At 37.7% G+C, this 25,303-nt stretch overlaps 2 protein-coding genes across 5 annotated transcripts in view; one reads left to right on the top strand and one right to left on the bottom strand.

Annotated features, from left to right (window-relative positions):
- Positions 1 to 19,004, bottom strand: part of APLF (aprataxin and PNKP like factor) — an 85,095-nt gene extending 66,091 nt beyond the window's left edge. The window contains exons 1-2 of one of the 3 annotated variants that reach the window (XR_006215785.1): positions 18,685 to 19,003; positions 4,803 to 4,874 (exon numbers count right to left, since the gene is read on the bottom strand). Coding sequence is in view for 2 of the 3 variants with exons in the window: in XM_042981604.1 (XP_042837538.1) it covers positions 4,803 to 4,874; positions 18,685 to 18,780 (168 nt within the window). In the remaining variant the exon portion in view is untranslated. Of the gene's footprint in view, positions 1 to 4,802; positions 4,875 to 18,684 lie in introns of all 3 variants that reach the window. The other 2 variants (XM_042981604.1, XM_042981603.1) reach the window with 2 other exon arrangements.
- A 218-nt stretch (positions 19,005 to 19,222) lies between these two features.
- On the top strand, positions 19,223 to 23,379 carry FBXO48 (F-box protein 48). 2 transcript variants are annotated; one of them, XM_007083383.3, is made up of 3 exons: positions 19,223 to 19,310; positions 21,397 to 21,738; positions 22,219 to 23,379. In XM_007083383.3, exons 2-3 carry the CDS (start codon positions 21,433 to 21,435, stop codon positions 22,378 to 22,380), a joined length of 468 nt encoding a protein of 155 aa, XP_007083445.1. In that variant the 5' UTR covers positions 19,223 to 19,310; positions 21,397 to 21,432; the 3' UTR covers positions 22,381 to 23,379. The 2 variants fall into 2 exon arrangements, with proteins under 2 accessions (XP_007083445.1, XP_042837539.1); XM_042981605.1 differs by lacking the exon at positions 19,223 to 19,310 and adding an exon at positions 19,329 to 20,099.
- Positions 23,380 to 25,303: the final 1,924 nt, after the last annotated feature.

Raw genomic sequence — 25,303 nt, 5'->3', positions numbered from 1 at the left:
TCAAGCTATTTTTCAAAGTGGCTACAACATTTAAGCTCCCACCAAAAGTTTATAACTGTTCTACTTGTTTACATCCTCATCAATACTTGAAATTGTTAGACTTTTCATTTTTGTCAATCTGTTGGGTGTGCAATGGTATCTCACTGCAGTTTCCTTACATTTTTCTGCTTAATAAGAAGGCTGAGTACCTTTCTCACGTTTACTAAACAGTCAGGTTTCCAATTCTATAATGTGCCACTCAAGTAAGTCTTTAGCCAATACTTTGATTGGATTGTTTATCTTTTCTCATTGATTGAAGGCATTTGCTATATATTTTGGATATCATTCCTTTGTCAACTATTTGTGTTTTTTTTTTTTTTTTAATTTTTTTTTTTTCAACGTTTTTTATTTATTTTTGGGACAGAGAGAGACAGAGCATGAACGGGGGAGGGGCAGAGAGAGAGGGAGACACAGAATCGGAAACAGGCTCCAGGCTCCGAGCCATCAGCCCAGAGCCTGACGCGGGGCTCGAACTCACAGACCGCGAGATCGTGACCTGGCTGAAGTCGGACGCTTAACTATTTGTGTTTTAAATAACTTTTCCCTGCTATGTTTTTCATTTTCATTATAGTGTTTTGATAAGCAAAGTTTCTTAATTTTAATGTAATCGGATTTTTTTAATCTTTTTATAGCCATTTTAAAACTTCCCTACTATAATGTCACAAAGGTTTTTTCCTATATAATCTAACAGTTCTACCGTCTGACTTTCACATTTAAGCCACCAAAAACTGATTTGTGTGTATGGTTTGAGGCAGGGGGTCTAATTTTTTTCCCCTAAACAAATAACAAACTATCCCAGTACCATTTATTGATGAAAACTCCCCCTCTCCACTGATAGCAGTGCCAGCTCTGGCCCAAATCAAATTCCCACATACATAAGACTGGATCTAAGGGGGCTTTCAGTTGTAAACTTCTATTCAACTGAAGGAACCAAATCATCTTGTGAAGAAAACTCACCAGTTAGTCTTACCTTCAAGAAATTTTTTAAAGAAGAGAATATCAAACGGCAAAGGAATCCTGACTTGGGAAATATAATGAAAAAATAATAATAATAATGCATAGGGTTCAAAGAACCTGAGTTCTAATTCCCACTTAACAACTTGCCGACTTTGTACAATTAGGTATTCTCCACAGGGCCCTGATATTCTAAATTGTCAAAAACAATCCTGCCAAGGAAAAGGTAAAAAAATATTTATCTTTCTCCCATGTATATAAGGTCATATTTACTAGAAAGTTCATAAATTATACTAATAATATTTGAAAGATAAATAAGAACAAAAGTATAATTTTAAAAAACCTTATTACACCAAATTTTAGTTTTATACCTATAATCTAATGAGGAATTTTTTTCTCTAGTTTCTAATTTTGTATCTATCACAGTTTGGTACTCAAAAGACACTTGTTGACTTCAAACAATTGTTTTACAGGAGTATAATCTAATTAAAGACCAAGTAAAGATGAAGAATGCTTTCTAAAAGATATCTTCTTTTAATGGAAAATTGCTCAACTCCCATGCAGAAATCTGACCCACTTCACAAAAGATAAAGTTTAACTTGGGGCACCTGGGTTGCTCAATCAGTTAAGCATCTGACTTCAGCTCAGATCTTATCTCTCAGTTCTTGAGTTCAAGCCCTGCATCAGGCTGTCTGCTTTCAACACAGAGCCTGCTTCAGATCCTCTATCCCCCACTCTCTGTCTGCCCCTCCCTTGCTCACACACACTCTCTCTCTCTCTCAAACACAAAACAAATATTAAAAAAAGGGGCGGGAGGCACCTCAATGGTTCAGTCAGTTAAGCATCTGACTTTGGCTCAGGTCATGATCACATGGTTTGTGAGAACAGCTGACAGCTTGTAGCCTGCTCAGGATTCTCTCTCTCCCTCTCTCCCAGCTCCTCCCTCACTCATACTCTCTCTTTCTCAAAATAAATAAACATTAAAAAAAGAAATTCATGGGCATTTGTCAATCTCAATAGCTCAACATAGGATAATAAAAGTACTTTATGTGTAAAAGAAAGCACTGATGATACAAAAGGCAGTTGTACATATAAGATGAAAATACATATAAATTTTAAATGTTATAAATTTATTTTATATTGTTATATATTTTATTATATAATTTATTATATAATATATATTTATTTTTATATATAATATATGACACATAATTTCATGCCATATTAATTTTACTGCCACAGCATGCAGTCCAAAATAGATGGACTCTCATACACATTTTTTATTCTCCTACACAACTAATTTTTCAAATGAAACATCAGAAACTGATATCCCTACAATATATCAGTACTTAACTATAAAGCAAGCTGTTAAAATTTTAGCCCTCAATAAGAACTTTCAAATTAAAATACAACCCTAAAGAACAAGGTCTAAATTTTAGAAATATTCCACTCTACACACAGATATATAAAAATCTATTAAAATACAATGCTGTAACATTTATTTAAAGGTTATTTACTTATATTGAGAGAAAGAGAGAGAGAGAACAAGCAGGGGAGGGATAAAGAGAGAGGGAGAGGGCTTCAAGCTGCATTACAAAGCTGTAATCATCAAGACAGTATGGTACTGGCACAAGAACAGACACTCAGATCAATGGAACAGAATAGAGAACCTAGAAATGGACCCACAAACGTATGGCCAACTAATCTTTGACAAAGCAGGAAAGAAGATCCAATGGAATAAAGACAGTCTCTTCAGCAAGTGGTGCTGGGAAAAGTGGACAGCGACATGCAGAAAAATGAACCTAGACCCCTTTCTTGCACCATACACAAAAATAAACTCAAAATGGATGAAAGACCTCAATGTAAGACAGGAAGCCATCAAAGTCCTTGAAGAGAAAGCAAGCAAAAACCTCTTTGACCTTGGCCACAGCAACTTCTTACTCAACATGTCTCTGGAGGCAAGGGAAACAAAAGCAAAAATGAACTACTTGGACCTCATCAAAATGAAAAGCTTCTGTACAGTGAAGGAAACAATCAGCAAAACTAAAAGACAACTGACAAAATGGGAGAAGATATTTGCAAATGACATATCAGATAAAGGGTTAGTATCCGAAATCTATACAGAACTTATCAAACTCAACACCCAAAAAACAAATAATCCAGTGAAGAAATGGGCAAAAGACATGAAGAGACAGTTCTCCAAAGAAGACATCCAGATGACCAACTGACACATGAAAAAATGCTCAACATCCGTCACCATCAGGGAAATACAAATGAAAACCGCAATGAAATACCACCTGACACCTGTCAGAATGGCTAACATTACAACTCAGGCAACAACAGATGTTGGTGAGGATGCGGAGAAAGAGGATCCCTTTTGCACTGCTGGTGGCAATGCAAGCTGGTGCAGCCACTCTGGAAAACAGTATGGAGGTTCCTCAAAAAATTAAAAATAGAACTACCCTACAACCCAGAAACTGCACTACTAGGTATTTATCCAAGGGATACAGGGATGCTCTTTCAAAGGGACACATGCACTCCAATGTTTATAGCAGCACTATCGACAATAGCCAAAGTATGGAAAGAGACCAAATGTCCATCGATGGATGAATGGATAAAGATGTGGCATATACATATATATATGCCACATATGGCATATGTATATGTATATATACATACATACACATACAATGGAATATTACTTGGCAATCAAAAAGAATGAAATCTTGCCATTTGCAACTACACAGATGGAACTAGAGAGTATTATGCTAAGTGAAATTAGAGAAAGACCAATAACATACGACTTCACTCATATGAGGACTTTAAGATACAAAACAGATGAACATAAGGGAAGGGAAGCAAAAATAATAAAAAAACAGGGAGGGGGGGACAAAAACATAAGAGACTCAAATATGGAGAACAGAGGGTTACTGGAGGGGTTGTGGGAGGGGGATGGGCTAAACAGGAAGGGGCATTAAGGAATCTACTCCTGAAACCACTGTTGCACTACAGGCTAACTTGGATGTAAATTTAAAAAAATAAATAAAAATTAAAAAAAAAGAGAGAGAGAGAGAGAGAGAGAGAGAGGGGAGAGAGAGAATCCCAAGCAGTACAAACTGTCAGCCAGTCTCACAAACCGTGTGATCATGACCTGAGTCAAAATCAAGAGTCAGATGCTTAACCAACTGAGTCATCCTGGCACCCCCAATCCGGTAACATTTAAGTAACTCTGGTCACTACCCCACTCCCCAAAAATAAACCATTACATAGTTACAGGCTTCCTTATAGGATCTTATTTGTAATATCCAGTTATGAACAAAATCCTAATTTATACATGAACTGGTGGTCATCTTTCGCTAAAATTCTAACTATGTAAATGTAGCACTGTCTTATGGGAAAAAAAATACTTTAAATAGTTTAGATTTTATCTCCCAATTATCCTCTGGAAATAAGAAGGATATATTCTGAAATTGATTCTCTATTTGCATAACCTTAGAAAATAAGCCCTCTAACCAGGAGCTGGAAAAAGGTGAGAGACAAAGAGTTAAAATGAGTCATGAATAGGGGCACCTGGGTGGCTCAGTAGGTTGAGCGTCTAGCTTCGGCTCAGGTCATGATCTCCTGAGGCCCATGGGTTCAAGCCCTGCATTGGGCTCTGTGTTGACAGCTCGGAGCCTGGAGCCTGCTTCAGATTCTGTGTCTCCCTCTCTCTCTGCCCCCACCCTCACTCACACTCTGTCTCTCAAAAATGGATAAATGGTAAAAAAAAATTTTTTTTTTTTTAAATGAGTCATGAATAACATATTTACCGGTTTGATTCGAAGCTGGCCACCGACCACCTCAAGAATTGCATGTCTTCTGGACACTCTCTTGTCTGTTATCTACAGGGGGAAAAAAATAAACATTTCTAATGCAGCTACCTCCATAAAAAAAAAAAAAAAAACAGTAACAACAACAACAAAAACCCACAGCAATGTTTCTGATATTAGTAGGCTACATATCAAATACTCATTCAGCAACTGTATATTAAAATGATTGTCCTCATTGAACAGATAACAAAACAACTCAAGAGATTAAGGGACCTGCCCAAGATAACAGGAAGAATAAATAGCAGACCAGAGACTCAAGCTTGAGATCTAACACATCCCAAAATTTTCATGATGGCTTCCATTCAAGATAGACATTTAGTGGAGATTCTCATCAATAAAACTCATAAAATGAGAAAAAAATGTATACAATGTGTACTTATTAGGAAACTTCTCAAGTACAAGAAATATGTAGCATGTTACAATGACAAAGGTTTTAAAGAGCAGCAGTCTGGTTAAATATAAAGGTGTGACGACCAGGTTTGGGGTCAGGCCCACCTGCACTGGAGCTCTGGGGCCATCAGCAGTAGTTAAGAGAACAGGAAGGTGGGAGGGGGAGTGGTGTAAACCAAATATTTACAGTGAATAAGAGATTATCATTTATGTGTATGTGTGTGTGTGTATAATACAATACATACACATGTTAATTTTAAAAGGTAAAATACATATATTTGCTTCCCCTTTTGAGTCAACATGCTTTAGTTACACACAAGCACTTCTGCATACCAAAGTTTAGAAATGGCTTGTACTTTAAATCTTGAAATTGCCAACTGAGTCTTCCCTGCAGAACTATAAACATGATGGTTAAGACTGCCTTTGTTATTTGTGGTTGATACATAATGAAAATGTTTCAAGCACCAACTTTACTTAACATCATAATTATGTGGCCCATCTTTTGATTACCTTAGTATCTGTATCACTTCAACTCTGATATTAATCATATCAGTACCAAAATTATCAGTAAAAACAGACTACAGCCATGCCCAGTTCAATTAAACTCTTTAGTTACGCAAAAACTTGCAAAAATGTCAAAGTGCCAGGAATCAGTAGTCATCTTTTTTAACCAGAGAGCAGTTTCACATATAAGACTATGACTATATAAAAGTAGTAACATCAAGCATCACAGTGGAATGAATCCCACATATGTGAATTTTTGATCGCTACAGTTGATTTTTAGAACATTTTCTAAAATGAAGTATCTTAAAGGTAGCCCATTTAAAATATATACACTATTAAACTAATAATCTACCAGAGAGGGGAGAAGAAACTCAGAGGTTCCTGTATTCTTTCCCATAATGTGCCTTGTGGACATTATCAGGTGATAACGCACTTTACCATTTATAAAAATGATTTATCATTTGCATAGAACTTTCCCTTAAATCTTAAGATTCACCACAATACTGTCATAGCTATTGTTCACATGTTATGAACTTGGGAATTGAAAGTCTAGAGAATTTAAGTAACTTGTGTAGGCCACTCCTCGAGTAGGTGGCCTACAAATCCATATTCATTAATAAAAATAAATATGTGAGAAAGAGAGTCGTATATGACTCTACATCTGCATATAATCAGTCAGAAATAGTTTCAAGAAATGAAAATTACTCTGCGTCAGGGAGTAAGAAATTTCTAATTCTAACTTGGGTAGTAAGATCTCATTGTGAACTGCAATAATACAAATCGATTTTCTAACCGACTGAGTAACAGACTGCCAAATATAAAATCATGGCAAGCAATGATGGTTCCTGTAATAGTCTAGCTTGGGTTTCTTTATTTTTCAAACCATATTTTTGCAGGAAGCAATAATGGACTTTTCCTATCCCAGTCTTTCTTTGAAGGAGGCTTTCCAGACCCCAGCATGAAAAAAATGTATAAAAGCCTAACATGACCTCTAGTGGACACATGATTCCACAACAGTGTAATTACATGGCAAGCTGTGCATTTCTATAGTATACCAAAAAAAGTGGGGTTTTTTTTTTTTGTTTTTAAATGTTTATTTATTTATTTTGAGAGATGGGGGGTGGGAGAAGAAAGGGAGGAAGACAGAATCCCAGGCAGGCTCCGCAGTGTCAGTGCATAGCATGACACGTGGCTTGAACCTATCTATCAACCATGAGATCATGACCTGAGCCAAAATCAAGAGTCAGACCCTTAACCAGCTAAGCCACCCAGGCACTCCATGTATTATCTTAAGTCTTCACAAAACCTGAGGAGAAGACATTATTACCTTCATTTTGTAAGTGAGAAATATAAGTGCAGAGAGGCTAAGCAACTACTTATAGTTACACAGCCAATAAGCAGCAGGACCAGGACTTGAACCCAAGGAATCTGATTCTAGGGACAGGACACTCTTGCTTTTAACACTGTATTGCCTCCCTCATTATCATTACATAAAATATAATTTTTTAGATTATTTACCATCAGCTTAACTATCTAAACTAGAACATACCAAAGAACTGGAAATAAGGTAGAATGACTATTTAACAAGCAAGTAGACATTCTGAGAAAATCAAGCCCTAAATGAAATTCCAGAAGGTCTTGGGACACCTGGGTGGCTCAGTCGATTAAGCGTCTGACTTCGGCTCAGGTCACGATCTCACAGTTTGTGAGTTCAAGCCCCACATCAGGCTCTGTGCTGACAGATCACAGTCTGGAGCCTGCTTTGGATTCTGTGTCTCCCTCTCTCTGCCTCTCCCATGGTGACATCCTGTCTCTCTTTCTCTCAAAAATAAATAAACAGTAAAAAATTAATAAAAAAAAAAATTCCAGAAGGTCTTCAGGTTTCCATTTATTCATTTATTCTAATGTCATACCCAAATCTAACAAGCTGTGTTATATGAATTTGCAATTCTCTATTCACAGCAAACAATAAAGTGGATAGGGTTTAACAGGCAGTGCATTAACACTGGGGGAAAATGATTGCTATTGGTCTGTAAGTAGAAAGAGAAAGGCTATGGAAAAGCAAAGAAACCCAAAGACTCAGAAAGAATGTACTGGCTAGAAGCTACAGAGAATAGGGACAAATGGCACAGCATACTTCAAAAAGTACTACTTACACTTACCAGGGTCTACTTATTGATTACCCTATTTAAATGAAAATTTCATTTGACAGTCAGACATTTCACATCTTAAGAAAGCCATAAAAATAGTTAAAATAGAGGAATTCCCATTTCCTAGCAAATAACTGCAGTCACCTAAATACTAATCATACCATACAAAAAAATCAGAGATCAACAAATAAACACATAAAACCACCTACATTCCATATGTAAAGCACAACTAGGAGACAGAGATTACCACAAACTTTACATATAGGTGGGGAAAGAAACACCAAGTGCAGATCAAGCTTCAAGGCAAGTGATAACTGGGAGGAAGAGAAGAGAGGGAATGAGAACCTAGGGGTGGTGGGGCACAGATAGTATCACTCTCAGAAATAGTCACGCCTTGAGTAGGAAATAAAACACATCTCACATCCAGCAGTTCAGTGGTCCAGCAAAACTGGAAACAATTTGGGCATCAATAGGAATAATGGTAACAATGGAATACAAACACTGAATACAAAAATAATCCATGAGTTCACAATGAACTCAAAAAAAGGGCCTGGGGCTAGGGCTGGGAGGAAAAGCCCTTCTTCATAAAAGAATCCCAGCTAATGAAGAAGAAATGATCGAACCAGAAAAATCACTATTTTGCAACTACAAATATAATAATTGACTCAGTAACGGACCAGTGGATGTTAACTTTCAGGTGAAAGCTTGATGAGAAAAAGAATATTCCTGAGGTCTCAAAGCATCATTGCACAGATTACTCACAAAGGGAACTGTGTCTTTTTTGGGGAAGTCTGATAGACACCACCTTTCCCAAGTGACCACCCAACATCGCCAACAACAGCACAAACTCCTAGCTGGGCCTTGTGATAAGCTGCTTCAATTTCACATCGAATATGTAATATTCTTGCCCAAAATGTTTAACCTGAATCCTATTATATAGAAACAATCAGACAATCAAAATTGTGGGCCTTCTTTAAAACAACTGGCCTGGACTCCTAAAAACATGAATGCCATGAAAGACAGAATAGTTCTAGATTAAAGAAGATAACGTTTGATTGGATCCTAATTTTTTTAAATGCCAAAAATGGACATTATTGGAAAAGTTGTGTAAAATTAAATATAGGACCATTAAAATTTACTGTCCAATTATAAATTTCTCAAGTGTGGTAAGTTTATATGTATGTACATAACAGTTTATATATACTTATGTATGTATATATACATTTTATATAAAAATGTTCTTGCTCTTAGGTGATACATGTTGACATATTTAAGGATGAAGAGCCAAAATCCATACAATGTACCTTCAGAAGGGTTCAGAAAACAATACATATATGAGAAAAAAACAAATATATATATATATATATGTATCTATATATGTATATGTATATATATATATGAGTGTGTATATATGACAGATAAAGAACATATGGCAAAATGTTACCATTAATCTGCTAAAGACATATTAAGTGTTCATTGTACTATTCTTTCAACTTTTTCTGCAGGTCTGTAATCTTTCAAAATGAAAAGTTGAGGGAAAAATAGTTAAATTTTCAAATATGTTGGTGCCTAAAAGGTTTATTATCAAATTACCTAGAAAATGTAGTATATGATTGCTAAATGACATAAATACACCATCTCAGTAAAATTAATAAGACTCTTTCTATAGTAAATTTTTCTAACTTCTTCGCTTGAGACTGGGTACCACAAACTGGTAGCCGATTGGCTACAAATCATTCAGGCTGGTTTTTTTCTCTCAAGTTTTGAAAAGTGTATGCACCCTCCATCGCACCACAGCGCTCAGCACCCGTACAATCTCCCACCGAACACCTTTCACTCTTTAGTGTATGCCTGGCCTCTGCAGGCATTTGAATTTGCAACTTATGATTTGAGGCACACCTTTTTTAAGATTTTAATTTTTTTTTTTTAGATATTATTTTAAGTCATCTCTATACCCAACATGGGGCTCGAAATCATAACCCTGAGATCCAAGAGACGCACGTTCCCCCAGCTAACCAGCTTGGCAGCCCCAAAACTACACCTATGCTTTCAGATGCCAGTTCTTCACATGTGACATCGTATACCAGATGCTACTAGTCGCTTGATCAATAGCTATTCATTTCTTCGTCCATACTAATATCTACTCTCCTTTTGTTTAGGCCAACAAGGTACCCATTTAAAAATATCCAAATGCCCAGAACTCCTCATAGCTATGGATAGCCAAACGACAAGTTCTAGGAAAGGATATGAGAGGGAGTGTGTATTAACGACGTTTTCTAGTTTCTGTATCTGATGTTTTAATATCTGGCACCTTGAACTAAGGAAGGACTACCCCAAGGGTTATCAGGTTCTTAGAGACAGTAAATGACTCACCTGCAAGTATACCTTTCATATGCAAAATAACCAATCTAAAGTCTGTACCCCCAATTATGGCTTTACCTCGCTCTTATGCTGTGCTAATCACCCCAGGACTAGGCATCAGACAACTAGGGACAGCCCATACAGCTCAGAGCTCATAAAATTATTCAAAACTAGACCACCCGACACCTGTTTATCTTGCCTTGCCCATTCATTCCTAAGAAAGTTGTGAGAAAGGCTTTCCTGCAGTTCCCCTAGCTCTCTCTGCCTTCTGCCTCCCACCAATCTCACGTGGCCCTGCATGGCATGGTGTGCCTTTCTTTCTCTTGGGAACTGTGAGTAATAAATTATCTTTTCAGTGGCAATCATCTCATGATCTGTTGGCTTCACCATTCCTGAACAAAACAACAAAATCTCCATTTTAAAACAGTGGAGCTTCTGGAAAGATTATTGTCTTCAAGATAACAAGGAACAGGCTCGAAAGGAGTGGACCTTTTTTTGCCCTGTGCCTTTCTCTTTTCTTCCTGCTTAAATGGGACGCTTCAAAGTACAGCAGCCATCTCGACTGCAGGCATGAATCACGTGCAAAGGATGACCAAGGAGGAACACAGAAGAGCCGGTTCCTTGAGTATCTGCAACAGCCCCGGGCTGACTGCCCCTGAGATTCTCTTACAAAAGAAAAATCAATTTGGTTTGCCACATCTCGGTTACCTGCAGCCAAAAGCAATTATGATTAATATCCTTTACTTCAACAATACTGGACATCTAATAACAAATTTATTTATGTTCAGCCAGTCAGAGAAGGAATAGTAGAAAACAGAGAAGCTAACCAAATCTGTGCATTCAAGCACAAGAATTTTTTTTAGTATTAAAAAAACTGCACAGCATACAGCAGGAGCTGAAGCATACGCAGGCTACAGGGTAATGCTGAAATCACTCCTATCCTTTGTTAACAACAGCTGAAATGACAGAAATTCTCCTTCAGACACTACAGAACAAATGTTTTTTACTTGAATTCTTCATACTGTTTCTTGAATGGGGACAGGACTCTGTCTTTTGTATTGATACAATGTGGATCCCTTCTCTTTGATTTTCTGGTTCTGAATTGAATGTTTCCTGATAAGGACAAGTCCTTTCGCCTTGTCTTCATGTCTCATTTTTAAGACATGAAGTTTGTGCTAGAAGAAAAGATAAAGACATGAAAACATAAAAGAATTGTTTGTGAGTTGTTTGACAAATACTTATTTTTGACATCTACCGAAGTCACACAGAATGAAGATTTTCTTACGCTACTAGCAGAAATGCTTGGATGTTTTGACTCAAGGTCTCTGACCTATTTGTTTATTATTTCCAAAATTCTAAAAATAAAAAACAAACCTGAATAAAATAAAAGCAGAAAAGTTACTGGACCCTGAAATAGAATAGACTGGTACCTTTCATTTCATTTTTGCCTATATATATTTACTAAAAAACCAACAACAGTCCATTTTTCTTAAAATGTTTTCCTACAGAAATTTCTGAATATCACAGGCAAGTATAATGTATCTCGTAAATATAATATCCCCATGTAGCCTGGCTCCTATAAACACAAGAACAGAGAAGAGGCAAGATTTGCTTTTTCCAATATGAATTACAGAAGACACCAAAGGGTAAGGTAATAAAATTTTTCTTGTACAATACTTAATAACTTACAGTGCTTTCACACAAGATTGTCTAGTTTGCTCTATTAACAACAGACAAATAAAAAATAGGCAAATTCAAACTTCCACGGTAGAGAAAAATTAAAAAAAAAAAACCCATCTGGTAGGAGATTTGAATCTGTATCATGAGAAAATGCATAAACCTAAAGAAGCATAGGCTCTACTTTAGGCATAGTTTGCATAAAATATCTTCCTCAAACTTTTGTGTGTATATGTGGCAAGTACATAAAACCTAAAATTAAGACCCAAATTAAACAGACTCATTGTTGACAAACCTGTTGATGAAGCATAAAAGTTTCGTATCTAGAGTGCTTCCCAGTTACCAGATCCAAGATCCACTCCCCAGAGCTCAATCTACCTTGAGACTCTGTCAAAACATTAGATAAGTCAATCTTATTCCTCAAAATTGCAAAAGTTAGTTGACACAAGGTGTTTAATGTTACCATACTTGGAATGTACCAAAGTTCATTTTTCTGATATTAACAAAGGGCAAGTTTGAGGAAACAAACATAGGCTCTCTAGAGAGATTCCAGTAAGCTCTCTTTAAAAGGTTATTAAAACACTGGATGTGAAATGGTCTTTGAACTTGTGAAACACTTTCCCATAAGACCAATGGTATAATAGTAGTTAGGCTATCAGGTTACCTCACAACTATCTATTTAATCCACAATACTGATGAAATATGGATCACTTAGATTTTAAAAAGTAAAATGCAATACCTGCTGAGCTCCTAATTCAAGGTTGCTGAATAGCCAGCCAATATGATAAAACTGGGCTGACTTAATGCCACTGAGGTTTCAACTCACCCAACCTGCTTGGCTTGCAATGCTACTTGTGAAGTGAATGCTATACAAACATAAGAACATTATCCTCACCAATGATATGATAGATGGCATCATAATAGAGACAATACAATGAGTAAAAACATAAGCAGAGCTTAGGAAGACAAAACTGGGTTGAAATCTCCACTTGGGACTTCGATAAATTAAAGTTTCTCAATAAAATTCAGTTCAGCAAAAATGTCTTAAAAGACTTATTCTGTGCCAAGCATTCTTAGTGTGTCCAGAAGTGGTTTTCAACTCTGATTTCACAACAGAATCATCTTCAGAGCTTTTAAAAATACAGATACCCAGGGACGCCTGGGTGGCTCAGTCGGTTAAGCATCTGACTTTGGCTCAGGTCATGATCTCACGGTTCGTGAGTTCAAGCTCCGCCGTGGGAGCCTGCTTCAGATTCTGCCTCCCTCTCTCTGCCCCTTCCTAGTTCACACTCTGTCTCTCTCTCTCAAAAATAAAAAACATTAAAAAAATAATAATAAGTAAATAAAAATACAGATACCCAAATGCTACCTACAAGAATCAAAATACCAGTGGAAGGAACATAGAGAGAGGTACAAAAGCATGTGAGAAGATGGTATATTCAGGCTGAGTAGTACGTGGGAGATAATTTGGAGAGATTGATTTAGAAATAAATATATGTAAAATATACAGGAATATACATACATATGAAAAGTAATTCACTATGCACCTATTATAATGTCCAAAACCCAAAGCACTGAGAACACCAAATGCTGGTGAAGTTGCGGAACAACAGGAAATCATTCATGGATGGTGGGGATGCAAAATGGTACAGCCACATTGAAAGACAGTTGGCAGCTTTTTACAAAACTAAACACACTCTTAACATATGGTCCAGCAATTGAGCTCCTTGGTATTTACCCAAATGAACTGAAAACTTATGTCTACACAAAAACTTGCACATGGATGGTTGTAACAGCTTTATTCATAACCGCCACAACTTGGAAGTAACCAAGATATCCTTCAGCAGGTAAATGGATAAACTGTGGAACATTCAGATATTGCAATATTACCCATCATTAAAAAGCCATGAGAAGACATGGAGGAACCTTAAATACCATTACTAAGTGAAAGAAGTCAGCCTAAAAAAGTCTATATTTACATACTGTATAATTCCAACTATATGATATGCTGGAAAAGGTAAATTATGGAGACAGTAAAAAGTTCAGTAGGTTGGGAAAGGAAGAAAGAACAGAAAGAGCATAGAGGATTTTTAAGGCAGTGAAACTATTCTGTGTAATACTACAATACCTGATATGTGTCATTACACATTTGTCAAAACCCACACAATGTGCACCAGGAATGAAGCTTAGTGCTAAACCATGGACTCTGAATGATAATGACAAGTCAATATAGGTTCATTGGATATACCAGTGTGGTGCAAGATATCGACAGCGAAGAAAGGTGGGGTGAGGAACAGAGATGAAAACTCTCTGTATTTTGTACTCAATTCTGCCATGAACCTAAGACTGCTGAAAAAAATAAAGCCTATTTTAAAGAAGAAAAATAAATACTGTAAAAGCAAAGTCCATAAAAGTTAAAAGGGGATCAGTGATGTAATGTGATTATCCCACAAGCCTGGTCAGCACTTACCCAATCACCCAATCGGTCATACACTTTCTGTCTCGGACCTGGGAAATCATACATCCACTGAGCCTGAAGGGCCTTTCCCTCTCTACCACCCACTCTCCACCTACCAAACAGCTAACTGTTCTGACACTCCAAAGACAACTCAATGTCACTGAGTCAGGAAGCCTTCCCTAACCCCTCATCTTAACTGTGGGTTCCTTCCTATACCTCTCTGTATCATGTAACATCCTTTTCTGTTTGGCTCATAGTACTGAAACAAAATTTTTAATTAAATGTGACCTTTCAGAAGTTGGAGGTTATATCTAAAAATCCAGATTTCTTACTACTCTCCTTTTTTTTTTTTTTTTTCATGTTTCTTACTAATCTTGAAAATAACCATAGGACTTTGTTACCAGGTGGGCATGGGGGTGAGTGGCAGGGACCACATCACAGGTCATTTTCCTTGTGGCCTTCCCAACACTAAGGCAGCTGTCATCTATGACACTGCTGTGATTTATTTACCATCATCCCTGCGCTGTTTTTCCCACACAGTCCCATTTCATTCACTCAGGTGCCTGCCTGGTTCCAGTTCCCATTTGAGGTTGCAAATGCTATTTAGTTACTTGTTTCTCTGACTCTCATACCTAGGAAACTAAGTTTCTTGAGAGTAATGACTTGTTTCTCTTTCATCCTTCCATTCTGACTACAGTATATATTGAACTATTTTCTGAATTCACTAAATGAAAATGAAATAGGAAATGAAATAGAAAAAAATGCTAACATTCAATCCATCATGAATGTTGCTCTGAAAGCTTTAGCAGTTGGTAGCACTGCTTCTTTGTTATGCTTAAATTCACTTCAAAATTCTATATCCTTTTCAAACCTAAGTTACAAGTAGGCTCTTTTTGAGGGTTGGAAGAATGAGAAGCAGAGACACAGAAAAGGAAGACATCATGTGCTTTGAAGGCCTACTATGTGCCAGACTGTACTAGACTAAAAAGGTGCAGGAGATGGAGGGGATACCCAGCAGCTAGGAGTGCTTGGCACATCCCTAGGGACCAGATAGGACTAGGTTCCAGAAAGGCCAGTGAGATTCTGCAAAAGGCACAAACAATACAGAGTTGCCAGGCCAGGGAGTGGTTACTGGCTACTTTTGTATAAACTTTGTAGGACACTTATAGCATTCTTAGAAATGGTGAACTGATACCAGGGAAGGTCTATATTAGAGTCCATGACTATCCCCACCCACAACCAAGGGCCTCTTCTCTTTTCAATTAAAGCAGTAGATTTTATTACACCTGCCGTTAAGACTCACTAAGATAGCTGGCATTGTCCTTTTTCCTTGGAGGAAACAGATTAGAAACGAATGTGTCATATAATCCCCATCAAAATAGAAAAAGGGAAATTTGAAATTAGAAACAGTGGTTTTCATTTAAGAGTATAATCAGCTTTTTAAAAAGCGCATATAATCAGCTTTAGAGAAAAACTATAAAGCAAATAATTTGGCCTAAAGGTACTCTTGAGATGCTATACTGTAAAACCTTAACTAAAGTTAAATTTTTTACTTAAGATAAATTATAGTTTCACATATAGTTGGAAGATATAATACACAAAGATCTCTTGTACCATATCTCCAGTTTGCCCAGCAGTAACATCTTGTAACACTATAGTCCAGTATCACAACAGGATACTAATATTGATACAGTCAAGATACAGAATATTTCCACCACCACACAAATCCTCATGTTGCTGTGTTATAGCCATACCAGTCTCCTTCTGCTCCCCTCGCCACTTCTTTTAACTCCTGGCAACCACTAATCTGTTCTCCATGTTTACAATTTTGTAATTGCAATAATGTCATGTAAGTGATTTCATACAATATGTAACCTTTGGGATTGGCTGACTTCAGCCAGTATAATTCCATGGAGATTCATCTTGGTGTAAAACCTTTAACTGGTAGGGATCATAAAACACAATTACAACCTGGTAAAGTAACCAAGACCTCAGGTTCCCTGATGACTCCCACTAAAGTAAATGTCACAAGAACATTAAATTTCACTGTACTCTGTTATCTATAAGTGGTCTTTATATGTGCTCTCCTGCCACTGTAAAGACAAAGACATTCTCATCAATTTGTTTCACCACCAAGCCCATTTTACACATTGGAATTAAAAACCTTTATGTTTGTGTGGCCATGAACGCTTGTGAAACTTGTCTCCAAAAAAACATAACCTGTTAAATGAGTTCAAAAATCATTATTAATCATTAAATATTAATGATTAATAATCACATTATGAGTAATTTACAATGAACATCCTGAGTTTTCCCACTTGAAGTAAGTCTTTGCTCTCTCACACTACAAAAAAAAGCATCACTGGAATAATTGCTGTTTGAAATAGCACCTTCATGTTGAGTTTTAACCACTGCAAAGAAAGAATATCTTTTTTAAAAAACCACAAGCTGATTTGTTCTTCAAATTTTTCCTTTAACACACTTAGGACACTGTTCATAACCACTTCTAATATCTGCCAAACTTGGCAAGAGAATGTCATCACAGAATGATTATTCGAAAAGGAGAAGCAAAATTCTGACCAGACAGACTAACTTTCTACTCCTTACTATTTGAAGACAGGAACCAAGTAGGCTCATCTCACATCAGCAAGCCTATAATACAAAGATCAAGCTCAAGTAATGAAAGAGTCTGCAACCTGTTGCCATGTTTATAAAACACAGGCCTAAAATTCATCGACCCTTAACCAGAAACACAGTACTCTATGGGTGACACAATTTGTTAAGCAAATCAAAATTCACTTGTCAACAGACATAAGGTTTCTAGATGAAGCACATACTCTGTTAAATTTCATATGTATATATATACATATGTATATATATGTATACACACACACATATATTTAAATATATATGGAGAAAGGAGGAAGGGAGGGAAGAAGGAAACAAATCTCTCAGGTAGTTCTCTCAAATTCAAATGTTTGTGTAAACTAACAAACTATGGGGAAAAGTAACAATGTTATTTAAACATTTAAGTAATTACTTGTCCAGTAAAAAAAAATAAATACCAGGTGAACTTCAACTGTCTCAATAACCTTACTGCATATCCATATATGTACACACACACATGCACATCGATTAGGACTGACCTCTGCATCAGAACCCCCAAGTACCACTCCTTTTCCTGCGCCAAGAGGGAGCCTAAGGCTAATAATATCAATGGTTCCATGTAGACACTGGAGGCTAGCCAGGATAACAGTCCACACTCCTCACTTGCTGGCATTAGCTCACTGACACAGGTTTGTCTCCAGAGGCCAAGAGAAAACTCCTAGAGGGCAGAGACCTAAATCTCATTCATCTTTGTAACCCCACAGTGCTACCATCTGCAAAGGTGCTGCGCAAAGTGGGCACTAAACAAAATATGCTGAATGTTACAAAAAATAATATATCTGTTTTAGGTAGAGATCTATAAAATTTAAGAATGCAACAGGAAAATTTCCTGACTCCTAAACATCCCAAAGAGGGTGGAGAATATATAGCTTAGTGGCACTACATGTCCAAAAGCTTATTTGCACCCTTCAAATAACCGCTCTATGGCTCAATTTTCTCTTCTGAACAATGAAGATAATAAGAGCACCTAATTCCTAGGATTTTGAAGTGATTAAAAAGTTGGGACACGTAAAGTCCTTAGATCAATGTCCGGAACACTACACTCTACTTTAAGGGTTAGCTGCTGATATTACTGAAAAAGACTATTCCATAAAAGTAAGGCCCATACAGTCCCACAAGAGGCCAAGAGCTTAAAAGAAATCATTCTAGGAAAGAAGATCAGGGGTTGGCAAACTTTTCCTGTAAAGGGCCAAATTCTACTGTAAATACTGTGGCTTGTCAGGCCAAGAGGCAATATCCTCAACTCTTGCGCCAACTGTTCTTCCTAAAAGGCTAATAGGTTTTTTGTTTGTTTGTTTACATTTCACATTTTAAAACTTAAGAACCATCCTTAGTACATGGCTCCATACAAAAACAGCCTGGATTTGGACCCAGGGCCATAGTTTGCTGACCCCTGGATAAGATTATAATGATCATACAAATCAGTGCTTATTAAGGGCACCACTATAAAACGTTTGTGAGCTGTTTAAAGTTGACTGAAAACCGTGCTGCTCCCTAGCTTCTAAAATCCAGGCAGGCAGGGCCGGGTGGTAGGGAAGCCAGAAACGGGGCTTCAGGAGACAGCCAGGATCTCGCACGGCTCTCCGGGTCCGGCCGAGCCCCCTGCCACACTTACTCGCAGCAGCGGCCCGCGGCCGATCACCGTCTCCCCGGGCGCCAGGGCCACCCGGGGGCCGCCGTCCTGCGGTTGCAGCTCGAAGCCCCCGGACATGGCGGCGAAGACTACACCCCTTGGCAAGGAGACGGTCCCCGCAGCCGTTTCCGCCTTCCATGGACACGCACAGGGCCTAGGCAGGCCCTCGGAAAAATGCAGGGGGAGGGGGAGCACAAGCTCCGCTCGGGGGTGTCCAGGCCTGGCACGGCAGGAGCTCTGGCGCCGCAGCAGGAGCCCCGCCTCTCCTCTCCGGCCAGTGACGCGCTCCGGGATTCCTCCAACACTCCGCCTCAAAATTATTTTTTAAAAGCCCCGGCTAACCACCCCACCACCCCGCTTTCTCACCGCCCACCCGTCACAGGGGACGTCGGGCCTTGTAGTCCGTGGCGCCCTCCTTCTCCTCTCTTGCTGAGTTGAGACGCCCAGATAAAACTACCACTCCCAAAAGGCAACGCGCGCTCCTCTCTACGCCTGTGCGAAATCCGTCAGCAAGGCGGGACTACAGTGGGCGGAACTGGAGGGACTATGGCGAAGGATTCGAATTCCGGAGGATTTAATTTGCCGGAGAAGCTACCGCGGCCCTGGAGGTAGGGAGTTCCCGCTGACGTCTGGACTACGCAGCCTCAGCTCAGTCCCCTGGAGCTGCGGTGACAGTCAGTGCTGACGGTTGTTATTGTCGCTTTTTTGTCATTGCTCCGTGTTCTTTGGACTCGGGCAGCTGCAGACTGCGCGAGATCCTCGAGGAGGGCACTCAGATGGGATGTGGAGTTACCTGCGGGGTGTGTCTGCGCCGCCTCTCGATCCCTCCCTTCCTGTGACACCTGAAAGGGGGGGCGAGCTCTTCCCTAACTCGAGAGATAATTCAGCAAAGTTTGGTTCATAAAGAAGGGGCAGAAGAGGGATAGTTTTCCAGGTATCCAGGCAAAACTGGCCTTAGAAGAAGATGCCTAGCGGGAATTTAGGAACCTCACCGAGGCACCCCCCAACTGTTAAACTCAAAAATTCGTTTGCCTCCTGGGAAAGAACTGTAACGAGAGGACGCGTTTTATTCCCCAATGAGATTCTGGGAGAAGTAACAAATGTTTAAATGCAACAGTAACGTTCTCCACATTAATGTGAGATTTTTTTTCCCCCAGAAATACAGTAGTTCGGCTTTGGTTTGTATTGATATTGAGAGAGACGAGCTCCTGATAAAAATTTGCTCTTGACTCATGAACTTGTTTCTATCAGTTTGCTTTCTTACTTCCCCAAAACTTCGAGAGGAAGTCCTAATGTCTGTTGAACACAGACATTAAAATTCTTACTAAAGCTAGTTTGGATCATAAACAATCAAACGAATGGGAGCAATTGTGGCCTTGAGAAGTGCAGAAACATAGGTAAGTAGCATGTTTAGAAAGGGGAATCATTAGCTGAGTTAAAAAGAAGTATTTAGCAAACCCTTCTTCCTGCACTGTAACCCACCCCCCATTATAAAAGGAAGTGCAACATGGAGTAAACTGATTTTGAGTAATCTGAGCTGTCTTTATATGCAAAAATAGTTCATGCTTTCAACTGATTTTGGAGCCTAGACCATGCACTTTAGGTAAATTAGCCAAAACTGGACTTTCAGTCTGTAATTATATGCTATACCTAACTGAATTATAAACATTGTTTATAATTGCTGGTTACTGTTGCTTTATGGCCTCAATACCTAGTGTTCTTCATTCATAATTATGCATGTAGGATACCTTCAAGAGGCCATTTCTAAAACACTGATCTAATAACTGAATTGAAAATGTGAGGCTTTGTGTTGTTATAACCTGGACTTCAACCTCTTTTCCATTGTGTCAACTGTGAGCACCTACCCATTAGGTACAAGTAGATAACAATTATCATATAAACTACAAAAGTCCATCAGGGTTGTGGTTAAGTCACAAACTGTAGATGAAGAACTTAATGACAAGTCATCAATTCCCACAGACAAGTATTTAGGAGTTCGAGAGATTGAACCATACACATTTTCAAAAGTATTTTCAGCAAATGCGTGGAGTCAAACGTGTTCCCACAATAGTTATTTCTACTACTAAACTCAAAGTATCGTTTGTGAGGTATCATTTCACTTTTTTAGATAATGTTCTTTGGGAGCAGAAACATAAATGTTTAGAAACAAACCCATTTACCAAAAACATTTAAAAAGAAGAGAAGCAGGGAGCGCCTGCATGGCTCAGTCGGTTAAGTGTACAACTTCGGCTCAGGTCACGATCTCCTGGTTTGTGGGTTCGAGCCCCGCATCGGGCTATATGCTGGCAGCTCAGAGCCTGGAGCCTGCTTCTGATTCTGTGTCTCCCTCTCTCTCTGCCCCTCCCCTGCTCACACTCTGTTTTCTCTCTCTCTCTCTCTCTCTCTCTCTCTCTCTCTCAAAAATTAAAAAAAAATTTTTTTTAAAAGGGAATTAACATGTGTTGAGTGTCTCCTATGTGCAATTTAGATGAAGCTAGATGGTTTACACATTATCCCTGTTAATCCTTGTAAGAACACACAGGAAAGGAGCATCATTGGCCCCATTTTACAGATTGAAAACCTCAAGTCATGAAAGTTAAGGTTCTTGTAATCATACCCAGAAAATATCTGGCTCAGAGTAGGTTCTATAGTCTGATCTGAAGAGACTGAGCGTGTTTAAACTTTGCCTTTTAGGTTACATATGTGGATAATTTGCTAAAACATCAAGCTATGCAGAAAAGCCTCAAGAGGAACAATAATTCAAGAGTTTCTGGCATAAAATTGAATTCTGTGGATGCTGAGAAGGAAAAGAAAGAGAGTCAAAAGACCTTTGTTGAACTGTTGCCTCCAGAAGTCACTTTTAAAATTTTCAGTCAGCTGGACATTCGGAGTTTGTGCAGGGCTTCCATAACTTGCAGGAGCTGGAATTACACAGTAAGAAACAGTGACTCCTTATGGAAACCTCATTGCTTGACCTTAAGAGCTGTGTGCCAAAGAGAAGTAGACGATGATCTAGAAAGTGGATATTCCTGGAGAGTAAGTTTAGTCTTTGAAGTCTGTGGTGTTCTTGACAATATGGTGATAGGTTTGAGCCAACTCTGCCTTCTGCACAGAGGAGGTAGGATTTCATATACAGAGTGACATACAGAGTGTGTTGGCTTTTGGCCTTGAAGTTGAATTAGTACTTTCCTGCAAACCACATCATCCCATCCATCCTTTTACATTTTTTAAATACTAAATTCAGGCATATTCCTCTGTTAGCTACTTCATTCCACCTTTTCCACAACTCACAGCAAACTCTGTGGCTCACTCTGTGTGTATACACATATACACCCACCCACCCATACCCACCCACCCACACACATATGCTTACCACAAATGTAATAGTAGATGTGTATATCAAAGTAAATATTTAATCTTCTTTTCAGCCCTGTCATTCAGCTTCTCTAGTTTTAAACAAACTCACTGACCAACCACCTACTCCATTTTTTAACAATGATGATTTACCTCTTTCAGGTAATACTACTGAGGAATTACCAGAAGAGTAAAGTGAAACACGAATGGCTAAGTGGCAGATACAGCAACATATGTTCTCCTCTTAGCCTACCAGAAAAAATCATGTACCCAATGGATGTAGATACATGGGGGGAAATTCTAGAAGCAGAACTGGAAAGATAAGCTGAAAAATTACAAACACATCTTGTAACTTTGAGAGTTTAAAACTAAAATGACTCTTAGGTTTGTTTTTTTGTTCGCCTTTTTAATGTTTAACATTCAAAAGAAAATATTGTGAAAGTCCAGCTTTGTTTTTATTCTGCACTTTCATAAAAATTCTGGCTTTACTGTAATGCAGAAAAATCATAATATGTTATTTATGTAAGAAATACTATACTGATAGAGTGTTTTAAATGTATTGCTTCATGTATTTATATTAGTATATTGCAGTACTCTAATGACAAAGGAGTTTGATTGGTATTTCCTGCTTAATGGTAATTCAAAAATTCAGGAAACCATATGAAGAAACTGATTAGTGATTCATTAAGTAGTAGACATAACCAGGCTTATAACTACAAGTAGACATAATTAGGAAGACTACCTAAAATGAAATTAATAGTAACATGTTGAAATGTAGAATATAATAAATTTATATTTTGATAACTTTGAAATGTCCATTTCAGTGGCATCAGATTGAATTGTCAAACACTGAGCCCATTTTAAAATGTGCTAAACTTGTGGTTTAGTTTAAAATTAATCTGACTGGAAGGCTGAAACTTGTGAGATCATGATACTCATTACTTGCCTGCAGACCTGGAACTGCTCTCAGGGACAGCCATCAGCACTGCCAGTTTTTCTTGGCAAATGCTTTCCAACAGCCTTACAGCACCATCTAGTGTACTACTTGTAGATAACCAAGGCAAGGGACTTAGATCCTTTTTGTTTTCCCACATTTAAAAGAAAAGAAAATGTGGAAAAAAAAAAAAAAAGGAGGAGGAGAAGAACTGTATTATTTTAGAGTACGCTATATACCTGACTTGTTTAAATTTATAGCTTTCCAGGAATCTTTAACTTTTGTTTTTCTTTTTCTTAAAAGTAGATGGTATAGTACTCACTATACCAGATTGTTCATTCTGAATCTGTGGTCAACACCATAGTAAAAAGTGTCTGTGAAACATTTTAGTCAGTGTGGCATTTTCTTCTTAAATTGTGCTCTGTGGCACAAAAAATAAGAATCCGGGAAACCAGTATTTAACAAATAGGCACAATATTGGAAAGATGCCTTACTCTATGCAGATTCCTTGTGTTGGATCAAGCAGGTGAGGATCTGTTGGAAGGAACCTTAAAGACCAGGCATCATTCTCTAGGACTAGTTGACAATCCCTTTTAGAGGAATACCTTTCAGCCACCATTAACTCTCTTCTTGGCAAACTCTTTTGTAAAACTTATTCTCTGGACCTGGAAACCATCCCTAGATTACACCATTCTGGATTAAGTGGCCCTCGTTAAGTAAGGTTCCCATAGTTCTTTGTACATACCATTCTCAAAGCTGTCTACTGCATTAAATTGTCAGTCTTATTTGTCTGTCCCCCTTGCCCCCACTGCCGCTTTGGACTATGAGATTCTTTTTTTTTTTTTTTTTTTTTTTTTCCCTAGTTTATTTATTTTGAGAGAGAGAGGTAGAGACACAATCCCAAGCAGGCTCCATGCCGTCAGCTCAAAGCCAAATGCGGGGCCCTATCTCATGAACTGTGAGATCATGACCTGAGCCAAAATCAAGAGTCAGATCCTCAACTGACTGAGCCACCCAGTCACCCCAGGACTGTGAGCTTCTTAAAGGCAGGGACCATTTATTTATTTATGTGTTCTCAAAACCTGGAATATAGTAGTTTTTCCCTAATGATTTGTTAAATTATTCCTATGTTATTTATTTTAATCCTACCCAGAATGTATAATAAAAATAATTTACATTACCGTTAGTGGACAAAACTGTATTGAAATGCAATATAAACCTGTAAGATAGATGGGATGCTTACTATTAATGCTAATATATGAATGATTGTTTTAGTCTTCTCAAAAGCTATAAGGGAAAAATAAGGAAATAGAAATGTTTTGTTTTATGTTTTTGAATAAACACTTGAAAATAAACAACCCAAAAATATCACTTAATTGTAATTATTGGGTCACTCCAATGAGTTTTCAGTAATACTTTGTAAGCTATATGAACAATCTAGTTGTTTTTAGTACTGTAACATTAAAATAATTTTTTATATAATAAGCTATAAGCTATGATCACAGTCTACAGAAAGGAAAGTTTGGAAACTTAATGATAACTTTTATGGTATGGTCTTAGAATGAACTGTACATTTATCAGACCGAGCCATTAGCATCTGAGAACATGAGTGGGTGGAGTAGAATGGAGAGAAGACGTACTCTTACTCATAGATAAAATAACATGTTACATATACACAGTTTGTAAAAAAGGCAAGATTACTGGAATAGAATATTGAGTTTCTAGTGTTGTTTATTATTTAATCAGTTCAAGATCTAATATATACTTTTTTAATTTAGAAATTTTTCTTTAGTTGCTTCTAGTTTATAACACAATCTTACTTAAGCCAGGACATAATCATCAGTAAAAATCTATATGAATATAAACTTCAGATCTTAGAATACTCAAGTATATAAAAGCCTAATTTGAAAAATATACCCTAACCACTTTAATTTCATCTTTGCTTTGACTTCATATAATCTTTCCAAAACTTCAAATACCCTAATAATATTAACAATGAGCAGTAACATCAGGAAGTAGATTGGGAAGAATAGATGGAAGAGCAGAATTAAAAGACCAAAATCATCAAATAGATTAAATTAGATCAACAATGGACAAAGTTGGTGAATTATAATAGCTAACATTTGTTGAGTGCCTACTCTGAACCAAGCACAGTGCTAATGCGGGGGATACTATTACTCTATATCCATTTTATGGATGAGGAAACTGAAAATTGGAGAATGATCTTACCTATCGGTTCATCACCACTCCCCAGCACCTCTATGAGTATGTAACATGTAGTAAGTGCTCAATACATTTTTAATGAATGAATTA

Source organism: Panthera tigris, chromosome A3, assembly GCF_018350195.1.
Source record: "Panthera tigris isolate Pti1 chromosome A3, P.tigris_Pti1_mat1.1, whole genome shotgun sequence".
Classification (NCBI taxonomy): domain Eukaryota; kingdom Metazoa; phylum Chordata; class Mammalia; order Carnivora; family Felidae; genus Panthera; species Panthera tigris.
Note: the sequence above shows the minus strand (reverse complement) of the source record. Positions and strands in the feature narration are given on the sequence as shown.

Excerpts from the sequence above, each read along its gene's own strand:
- FBXO48 (XM_007083383.3), top strand. The coding sequence starts at position 21,433 with ATGCAGAAAAGCCTCAAGAGGAACAATAATTCAAGAGTTTCTGGCATA. Across the intron at positions 21,739-22,218 it reads AAAGTGGATATTCCTGGAGA|GTAATACTACTGAGGAATTA; the intron begins GTAAGTTTAGTC and ends TACCTCTTTCAG.